The sequence below is a fragment of the Triticum urartu genome, chromosome 2 (genome assembly GCF_003073215.2).
Source record: "Triticum urartu cultivar G1812 chromosome 2, Tu2.1, whole genome shotgun sequence".
NCBI lineage: Eukaryota > Viridiplantae > Streptophyta > Magnoliopsida > Poales > Poaceae > Triticum > Triticum urartu.
The window spans coordinates 64073450-64084970 of record NC_053023.1 but is presented as its reverse complement, the minus strand read 5'-3'; the positions used below and the strand labels follow the sequence as shown (position 1 = coordinate 64084970).

The following is an 11521-nucleotide window of genomic DNA, read 5'->3' as shown; positions in this document are numbered from 1 at the left end:
TTTTGATGAAGTTTGAATTTTGCAAATGGAGGCCTCCATAGAGCTCATCCTTGTTGAGTATATATTTGTGTTGCATGTATTATGTGTTGTGGCCCACCTCCTAATTGTGTGTAGTTGAAATTAAGGCCTATCCTGTACTTGTATATACGTGCACCAGCACCCCATCAATACAACGACTTTTGTATTGCAAACTATTCATCTACATGGTATCATCCTTTTCGATCCAACCATAGGGTCGTCGCCGCCGCCGCCGCGCCTCCTCACGACGCCGCCGCCACTGCACCCACCACCGCTGCACCCCGTCACCGCCGCCGCGCCCGTCCCTCCCCTACCCCGCGCAGCTGCCGCCTGCCCCGCGCGCCACCCGTAGCCGCCGCCGCGCCTCTCTCCATCGCGTCGCCGCCTGCTGCCTCCCGCTGTGCCACCCGACGCCGCTGCCCCCTCCTCCCAGCAGCCCCCCTCCACAGTCGCCGCACCCCCTGCCGCTGTTGTCCTCCTCCTTCTCTCCCCACAAAAAAAAACCCTAGCCGCGCTGCCATGTCTTCCGCGGGCTCCTCCACAACCCGCTCATCGAACCCCTTCGCCGCCCTCGAGCCCTCCGCCGCCGCCATCCGTGACCTCAACATCGAGGCCCGGGTCCCTATCCGCCTCAACAGCTCCAACACGTCATACTACGCTGGGAAGACCTACTTCAACCTCATCTCCTGCGATACCTCACCGAGCATATCGATGGTTCCGTGGATAGCAGGTACATACATGCGTGGCGATCTGGAGTGGTCCACCATTGAGGTCACGATCATCTGATGGTTCTACCAGACGGTCTCGAAGGACATCTTCCACACGGTTGTCGCCGAGGACGACGACGCCTGTGCCATGTGGGCCAAGATCAAAGTGCTCTTCACCGACAACAAACTTCAGCGCCTTGTTTTCTTGCAGCAGGAGTTCTTTGGCTGTCACCAGGACAACTCCACCATCGACGAGTACTGCATGAGGCTCAAGATGCTCGCCGATGAGCTTCACGACATCGGTGCCAAGGTCTCTGACGACCTCATGCCAAGCACCCTCACCGCCGGCCTTAACGAGGACTTCGGCAACGCGACGTCCAACCTCACCCTGCTGCCGCAGCCTACTTTCCAGTGTGTCGTCGCGTACCTCAAACTTGAGGAGAGCCGGATGATGAAGCTGAAGCAGCGGGTCTAGCACACGCCCTTGCCGCCGGCACCACTGGCGGTGGCCCTGCTCCTCCGGTCGCGCCCCGTCCGCCCGCCCCCGCCGGCTACTTCCCGCTGCCGCCCGCGCCCCCGCGCCTCCCCAGCAGCCGCAAGGTGGTGGGGGCCGGCGCAACCGACGGGGCGGCGGGGGCCGCCACCAGCAACAGGCGCAGGGGGGGGGGGGGGGGGGGGGGGCTACCATTTTTTTAGTGGGAGCGCTGAGTCGTTTCTAGCGGAGCCGCACGGTAGCAGGTGAAACTATGTCATGGATCCGTAAAAAGAATGTCATGGTGCACTCGGTGGAGTGCAGCGTTTTGGTGGCCGGGCTCTATGGAGCCCGCAATTTTTAAAGAATTCAAAATTCAAATTTTCTGATTTCAAAAAAATCTGAAAAAAATATGCAAGGATGAAATGTATATGTGCGTAAAAATTCAGGATGAAATACCTTGAAATGCGACCCTACAAAAAAAGTAAATTCATGAATTTTGAGGATGAATAGTATCATGTGCTGAACAGCCTCAAATTTGTTTTTTTTTGCATATCCCTCATTTCAACGTATTTCATACTGAAAATTTACACACATGTAAATTATGCCTCCATGTATATCTGTATTTTTTTCAAAACTTTTCGAAACGTAAAAATATGAATTTTGATAAAGTTTGAATTTTGCAAATGGAGGCCTCCGTAGAGCTCGTCCTCCAAAAGCAATTTTCACACTGTCTGCCACTATGCATCATGAGTAAAAATAATGTTTCGATCTTGTGGTTGTTTGTTTTGCAATACGTGATCTGATTGCAGGCCAACTAGCTAGTGCAATATATAGCGTTACAAGATGCGGCCACCTCGTCCATATCTAGTCCTATAATTGTGCTACAAGAAAGGAAGATTAGGACGTGGCCGACAAGATTAGAATTGATACACATAATCACAAAAGGACACCCTCGTGCATGGGACATGCACGTGCACGTTCAACAGATCTAATCGGTGGAGCGGCTATAGTGGTGGCCGCTGTGGAAGGAGTTGACGACGAATGCATCTCGACCTCGTGTGTATGGCACTCGAGTTTGGGTATGTGTGGAGCCGCCTCATACCCTTATTCGTTCCTTTGATGTTACCCATACAAATCAACGGTACAATATTCTCATACCCATCGCTCGCCAAGGTAAATGGGTACCCGCGGATAAAATACCCATGTTTGCAAAGAATCAAATTGAGCAGCGCCATAAAAACAACATATAATCATAATTTACACACAACAACAAACCATAAAAGGAGCACATACTTATAAACAAGCGCACTCATAAATAACAACACATTCTAATAAACAACGTCATTTTCTTATACACAATAACATATGAAAATAACACCACATTAATAAGCATCAACACATAATCATACATTTTAAGTTCACAAACTCATGGCGAAGTGTAGGGGTAACTTCGTCATACTTGTAAGATTTTATATGGGTACATGGGTATACAGGTATGAGTTATACGATTCCATACATGTACCCGCTCTACCCTATGAGTTTGGGAAATCTCTATTTATATACCGATGGATAACTTTCTGTGTCATACCCTTACCCTATAGAATTTTTACCCACCGGGAACATGGGTAATGAGTACCCATTGCCATCCAGTGTGTCTCGGCGTACCTCCTTTCCGGTGTGTTCTCTCCCCCTTAAATATATTCAACCCTACGGGTGTCGTCATGCACCAGAGAATGGCCGGGGGTCCCTTCACGAAAGTTTCTATCCTTGATTTCGGGAAGCAGCCCAATTATGCATGGTATGACCAGGCGTGGTCGTACTGGCGTTCGGCCCCTCTCTAGAACGGCCATTGGTGTCCTGTTGATATGAAAATGCTCTATTTATTTGCTTTTATCCCCTTTGCACATTGGATTTGCGACAAATTGACAAAACAAATGGATTTTAAAATCTTACAATTAATTAGTTTAATCTTACAACTTGGAGGAAAACCTTAAGAATAACAAGATTAAGAGCAACTCCAACAGCTCTCCTCTCCGTAAAAACATTGCCTTTTATGGGAAGTTGGGGCAAAAAAAAAAACTCTTCAACGGTTCCGTAAACCATCCATAACTTTAGAGGGTCATGTAAACTAGGATCTTTCTTCCCTCAGATTTACGGAAAGATTATATAATTATGACAGGTAAGAAACTGCCTGAAATTTCAACACGCAGCCCACCGGAACCTCACTGAAACGTCGCCAATATCACGCCGGAACACTGTCGCACCGCCACGCCGGAACATCGTCACACCGTTACCAACGTGCCGCCGCCCACACCACCACCTGCCGCCACCCGCACCACCACCTGTCGCCGCCTTGCGCCAGCATCGCCATCCTTTTTCACGCCATCTCGTGCCGCTCCTCGCCGGCGGCCATCACGCGTGTCACTGACCGGCGGGTGCTGGGCTATTATTTATTTTGGTTTTAAAAATAAAAAAACTGATTTAGAAGTCTGGAAATAGTCTATTTTATGGTTGCCAAGAAAACAATAATAAATGGGTTTTTTTTGCGGGTGACGATACTACAAACATGTCAAATAAACTAAACTATAACACAGGATAAAAATGGGTTTGTAACCGTATGATTGAATAGAGAGAAAGGCGGTGTCTATGCTTTCGGCCTCACTAGTACTAGGGGCGACTAAGTGACAGCAACATACTCCCTCCTTCCCAAAATATAGGGCGCACATTGACTTTTTTTGTTTTCATCGCACAACTTTAACTGTGATCTTTCACTTACTGTATGCCTATAGAATTATTATGAAGACATGAAATAAAATTATTTTGCGAGACAAATACGATGATACTGTTGATACATGTTCAATTTTCATGTGTTTCGGTATATATTAATTGTCAAAGTCATGCATCAAATACCGTGCAAAGTGAAGCTTGCCTTATATTTTAGGAATGAGGGAGTACTATATAATATTACAAACGATATTCCTTACACGATTAAACAATCTCATATGGTTTTTATCCACGGGCTGCCACACTTCGGTGTACTAGACATAACCTCACAACAAATATCACACGAAGGTGTCAATAATACACAACGGACCAAAGGATCACATAAACCCATCTATCTACTCCATGTATGTGCAAGTCCTCACAAGATCATATGAGGCTGGTCGTAGTGGGGAGTATCATATACTAGTATCATGCATACGATACTAGTGTATGATACTATGCATCAAAGATGTAGTATCATACACTAGTATCATATGTGGTCTTATTTATTATCATGCATGACACGTAGTAGCGTAACATTTATTACGATAAGGTTTTACTGGAAGACCCATGCGCCTATGTTACTATAATCATCTATCTCTTCTTTAATTGTCTGCCACATAAGCATGTTTACGAGTCCCAAGTGCATGATACCGGTTATGTTACCCCACTATGGCAAAGGATGTATCCCAACATAGCATTACGTGCAACACGAAGAGAGTAAATACTAGATGATGCCACACGGACTAATATTGCGTACTAGATCATACCTCAAGCTAGAACTGAATCAATCACTCAAACATAGATGAATATAGACACAAGGAGGAATGCTTCATTGACGTCATCAACATGTTCAATCTTGCAAATTACAAGTGCGAGGAAGAAGATGGAGATGACTATCGGCGCACACGGCCTATGGCCGATGCCTGGTGGTGGTGGCGGCGCGTCCTTCTTCCCCTCTTGCGTGGCCTCATGGTGGTGGCGATGGAGAGAGAGGCATCCCTCTAGATGAGAGGGGAGAGCCTTCCGACGGTTGCATTGGCTTGTGGTGGAATATGGATGATCATCCCCAACGGCTAGGGTTGGAGGTCTTTATATAGGAGACCTCGTTGGGTCTCGTGAGTTGATGTATATCTTCCACCTTAATTCAAGGGCCCTAGATGAGCCTAATCTGCTCCCAAAACATCCCTTAAAGGCCAAGAAAGTCATAGGAACAAACGAGGACGAAATCCACGAAGAATCTGGTCTGGAAAGGTAATTTTCATGCTTGTGTGGACCTGGTACATGACCAGTGGTAGTTTGGTGTACCTTATTAGGCGCAGGGCTCTCCAGTAAAACGGTCACCATTTCCTCATACAAATTCGGAATTTGACGTTCTTGAGCTCGTTAGAATTGTACAAACAATGTCGATGCACCTATGGTATTATATCCAGATTTGGAGCACTTTGGAAAAATGTTATGTTTTACCTTCTGAAATGCGTAAGCTTGTGCTTGGAACTTCTCTGGTTTGTCTCCCAACTTGTTTTTTATGTGCCAAGTCCAGGAACATGCCAATACACCTACAAAGACCATATAACAAATAAAACTAAAAAAATAAATAAAAACTAAAAGATTTGCAACGAACTTCGTAAAACAAGTAAACATCGGAAACTATGCAATGAGAAGATGAATAAGTGCTAGATGGATATGATATGAGGGGTTTTGGCACTAAAATATACTCTAAAAAGTATGCACAACATCCACTCATCAGACATCATTAAGCAATTGGTGTAGCCCTAGGCACATGTTGCTTGTGTGGTACACTGGGTGCCACACATGGGCCTAGGCCTCGTTAGCCGAACACACCAAGTGCTAGCTGGTTCAAAACCATTCCGCCACCATCAGCTCGTGCCACGGCTATACCTCCTCGTATCGAGAGATCCTTCGGAATTACCTCTGCTGTGAGATTAGTGGGTCGGCCCAGTATTGCAGCTGACAAGAGCTGTTTTGAGAAACTTCTATGGACCCCTCAGTCCGGTTTTAGAAGCTTAAGTGCATCTTTTTTGTGTTTTTCTTATCGGTTTTTTCATTATTATTTTTAAATAGATGGTGTACATTTTTCTTACATACGCGAGATATTTTTGGATACACATTGAACATTTCTTAAATTTATGACGAACAATTTTCGAAATAAATTTATTTCAAAAGGAAATAAATTTTAAATATTTTCAAATACACATTGAATTTGTTTTTGAATGTTATGAAACATTTTTTCTAAACTACATGACTTTTTTACAAATTAAACAAAAAAATTACCCTCAAAATACATAAATAAGTAAATGCCATGAACATATCCTTGGAACGCGTGAACATTTTTTATATGTCACAAAAAGTTAGTGGTGCGAAATATTTTTTAAAACTACATGAAGTTTTTTTAACATTGTAATTTTTCATAAATGTGATGAAAATATTTTTGGAACACGTGATTTTTTTTGAAATTTCATGATCAATTTTACAAATGCATAAACATATTTAAATGTTACGAATCTGTTTTTGAATGCTCTCAACATTTTAGAAAAGTTGTGTGAACAAATGTTTGTATTATGTATATTTAGAAATATAAATTAAAATTTAAAAAATAAAAGGAAAAACAAACTAACTATAAGTAACAAATGCCGGCCCAGTAACTCGTCGCTTCGGGCAAGGGGACGGACGCTCGCGCTCGGTGCGAGCGAGAGAGAGCCCCTCCCGTCAGCTCGGGGTACAGCCATGGCGTCCCTCTCCTGGCGGTGAAGGTGATCCGCGGCACTGGAGAGCCGCAACCCCGAAACTCTTCACCGATCTCAACGGCGGGGCACATGGCAGTACGCTTCGCTTCCCCGGCCGCATGCATGACTGCACCTGGCGGGTTATTTTCCTTTTCTTTGCCTCCCATCTACGAAAGGTTTCCACAGACAAGTTCGCTGTCACTGGCCCTGTACGTACTCAGCCTACTGTATGCATTGAGAGGAGTATCTAGCTTTGCTTTGATAGCCACATATTCCGGCTGTTCCATGAAGTGTCCTCTCAAACCTTTGGTGATCGTTACGCCACCGCCCACCCACATCCATATACACGCCAAGTACTCAGCTAATGCGTATATGCAATTATGCATGTGTAGACAGGAAACAGGAGTACCATAGATAACCACCCCTTAACTAACCACGAGGATATATATCCGAACATACATAACCCAATTGCGAAACGCTACCAAACATACAAGTACAACATATACGAACCCAAAACCGACGGCAGTGATACCAATTCATCACCAGATTAACATCTCATGGAACCATTTTCTTCCAACAGGGTATTACAATGGGATCATGAACGAATTGCACCATCATATATCCACCAATGCTCTAGTGCAAACTTGTAAGCGAGTCGTGCGTGGAGGAGTATTCGGATATCGTCGACACGCCCATAATGACCCAACAAACTCATGGCTATTGACGATTACAATCTAGTAACGGCGGAAATAAGCATGACTACAAAAGTTTTCATGGCCAATGACGATTAGGATATGCTAGTAGAAACAAGCAAGTCTGCAAAGACTCTTTTTCACCTGAAAACTTGTATCTATTGGGATCACTCACAACCATCAGCAGAATGGGTACTGTAGCTCCTTGCAAAATTCTCCAGACACCTTCTCTTCTTAGCTTCGTCTGCCAATAATCCAACCCAATACTTGATCAGATTACCACATATAAGAACATTAAGTAATTAATCATCCAAGTATCAAACAGTATAGTTTCAAGTAGTATAAATCTAAAGGCAATGCCACTCATTTTCCAGCAATGAAGTAACTTCTATCTTGTGAGATATTACAGAATTTGAATCTTTCTCGTCCTTTCAATTCGTAGTGCTAACAAACACACAACTGATGATATGAACTTGCAAGGCCAGAAATTAACTTTTCTGAAAGGCACGTCTGCCAAAATGTAGTGCCATAGCACCACCTTAGAGTACTAGTCTACTAGATGTGCGTCCATTTACTGTCATGTTATTTATTTACATAATCAAACAGTTTACTTTTTTTTACTACAGCATAAAAGCATTAAACTGTGACACAGAACAGTGGACAAAGCCACAATGGCAATACTACCAAAATGTATTGGGCATAACGCCACATAAAAGTTGATAATTGTTAAAAGAACTAGAGGTGTGCCACTTTACCATCATGTTATTTATTTACATGATCAAACACTTTACTTCTTTTTACCAGTCACGAAACATGGCAGTCACAATTGCCAAATGCAGCTAAGAAGAGTAGACTCGTAAGCCATAGCCAAAACTTGAAAACGTTGGGTCCTCCCATTGGTTTCAATGGGGAAATTACCAATGACAGGACTTCTCAAACAATGTTACAATCTCACTCGCTGCAAAGATACAACGGTCGCGGGGGACCATGGAGCGTAAACAGTTAATATTCTTTTTTTTCTAATACACAGAATCGATCATTTTTATGATCTTCACTTCATAAGAAAGGCATATATTAGAAATGTACAACTGCATTAGTTGGCACCTTGCACAATTTAAGATCGATGTCAATCCCAATTTCATCATGAATGCTAATATGCAATGACCAGGGGAAATAGCAAAATCATCATTGGTTATATATAGAACAATGCTCCATCTTAACAAATATCAACACCAGTAGTCACTAAGATAAGATAAATGATGGCGAACTAACAACACTGACTGTTTCCATGATATTAAGAGGCTACACAAAATATGCAGATTATAATGGAGAAAGATCATATGACACACAGATACAGGGGGGCAAAGCAAAGGGGGAGGTAAATATATATATATACCTCAACAGAACTGCGATGGTGCTTTCCTGTTTGCCTGGTACTCCCTCCAGAGACTAAGAACGAGAGCTGGCATCATAACAAAGCAAGCTGTCGCGTGCGAACCAAATATCCCCACATCCATGATCACTGAACCAACCATTTCTCCCTGAGACATCGATCCCTCCACATGTGGCGACATCATTGCTACCAGAAAACCAGCGACCGCTAGCAGGATGAAGGCCACATATGCAACAAATCCAAGCACAATGGGGCGCAGAAGCCTAAAGAAGCGTGCAACCGACTCCGGCCTCATTGCTCCGAAGGCGCTCTGAGGAGGGCAGCAATTCTAACAAAACCAAACGGATGAACATTAGTATATATGGAATGGTTCGGAAATGGTAGGATGCAAATGAAGTGATGAACACACATGGAAAAACTACTACTACTACTACTACTACTACTACTACTACTACTACTCGGCATCAGGACGGCCTGAACTACGAAATTAATTAGACCACAATATATATGGCAACTTAATTAGAACATAATGATAACCCTGGCCTATGTAGTGCTGCAATTCGACCGGAATAAAGGTCACAGGGAGTTAATTTGCACGATACCTTCTTGAATCCTGAAGTGGATCCAGATACAACTGCAATCACGTAGGCCACGAACTGCTGCAGGACGGTAAGCGCGAGCAACACAAGAAAGTTGTAGACGCAGACCTTCAGGGCCCCGTACGTGAGCGCCTGGAGGAAGAGGAAAGGAGCGGAGGCCTCGCCCCAGGCGCGGCGCGCCACGACCTTGGCAGCCGAGGCCGCGGAGGCGACCCACGCAGAGGCGATGCCCAGGCAGGCGAGGGCTCCCGCCGCGACGCAGAGGACGAGCCCGAGCGCCAGCATCAGGGCAAGGGCGAAGCGCACGACGACGGCCCGCGCCGGCGGGGGCGGGGGCGGCGGCGAGGGCAGCACCGCGTCGGCGACGGCCATCGACCGGTACGGGAAACCCTAGCTGCTCCTGGAAGCTTCTCGCCCTGGGAGGAGGCGGAGTGGTTGGGTTGCGCTTGCGCAGCGAGGGGACGGGGGGTTTGTGGGAAATGGGGATTAGCGAGGAACAGGGGAGGGGGGTTTTGCGGCCAGCTGTCCCGCTTCCCTTCCGGGTTCTGTTCTAATCCATTTCCGCTCTGCTAGCGGATGCGGATTCGGGTTCCAACCGGGGTACGCGGAAATGGTGAGTGCCCGACTCGACATGCATAATTACCAAACTTCTTATTCAGTCACCGGGCGAAATGTTTGGATTTAGGACTCTGATAAATGACACACATGTGACATAAACACATGTCAATTTTGAGTGTCAACTTTAGTTTAAAAGACGCCAGGACTAGATTGCTTCGTGCCACACGGGTGCCATTTGGATGGATTTATTACCGAGTTTTCTTTTGAACAAGATAATAGCAGTTGAGTTTCAGTTATGGTTTTTGAATTTCAAGACTAGTGTCAAAATATTGTGATTGCACAATTAGGTAGATTTTCATGAAGATCTGCTTCAAAAGAAAAGTCAATATTGTCACTAAGTGGTCTATGAATCTTGATATATTTTTTATTATTATTTATGATGTTCATTGTATTTCCATGATTGGTAATAAATAGATCGTAAGTTTTTTCAGAAAAAAAAGCAACTAAAAGTGCTGATAGATCCTTCCATCTAGAAACCGATTTTGATCAATAACCGGTTTGAGAGGGAAAACAATTCCTATTAGGATAACACGCCAAATAATATATAAATAAAAAATACAGTTGCAGCTCAATGCAATGTACTGAAAAATTTGATGCCATGGACCACATCAATCATGCAGATCTGAGAAGTGCCTTCAGATGTTACCATCGACCGACGAGCAAAGAAAATTAAGTTTTCAACGACCCAGAACAAAGGCAAAACATACACCTCATCCACGACGGACAGCGCACATTGCAATTGACAACAAACTCCAACAATCGAGAATTCGATCCATAAGAGCAACTCTAATGGGGCGACCCATTTCGTTCGTTCGCATCCGTTTGGATCGATGCGAATAAAAATGGCGACCCAACGCGCCGACCCAAACTCAAATTGTGTCTACCCGGTGTCCGCGCCGACCCATTTCCGGTCCAAAATTGCGCCTGGAATGCGTCGGCGCGGACGCGCCGCGCATCTCCTCGCCATCCGCCGCGTCCCCACCTGGCAGCCAGCCAACCGCCACGGTCAACATAATTTATGACGACCGCCCACCTTAGGCCCACGCGTCAACGACGGCGGTCGTCCTTTTTTAAGCCGGGCGTGCGGCGGGGCCGTCCTCATCCACTACCACTCGTCCCCCGTCCCCATCTGGCCACCCCTGCCCCCACGCCGGCGACAACCCTAGCCACCGCCAGCATGGGTTTCTTCTCAGCCATTGGTAGCAGCCGCAAGGGCAAAGCCCCCGCCCGCCATTCCCCCTCCCTCCCCGCCCTCCCCGCGCCGGCGAGCGCTCCCCGGCAAAGGCAGCGCATCAACGTGCCATTGCACCAGGCCGAGTGGCACTGGCACCACCGCGTGCCTCTGCCGTATCCAAACGTGACGCTGCCGCATGACTGGCATTTGGATCCGAAGAGGATCCCAGTGCCGGCGGCGCCGCGAACGGCGAGGGCCCATGCGGAGGAGGTGCGGCGCCGGCGGGCGTTGCTGATGTCGGAGCAGCACGCCGACCCGCACTTCGCCGTCGACTC

General features: G+C 46.0%; 1 protein-coding gene across 1 annotated transcript; it reads right to left on the bottom strand.

The window, feature by feature from the left end:
* Positions 1 to 7213: 7213 nt before the first annotated feature.
* LOC125535772 lies at positions 7214 to 9901 on the bottom strand. Its single transcript, XM_048698846.1, has 3 exons — positions 9398 to 9901; positions 8799 to 9123; positions 7214 to 7646 (listed from the first exon to the last, which is right to left on the bottom strand). The coding sequence occupies exons 1-2, from the start codon at positions 9764 to 9766 to the stop codon at positions 8800 to 8802; spliced, it is 693 nt and encodes a 230-aa protein (XP_048554803.1). The 5' UTR covers positions 9767 to 9901; the 3' UTR covers positions 7214 to 7646; position 8799.
* Between the last annotated feature and the right edge of the window lie 1620 nt (positions 9902 to 11521).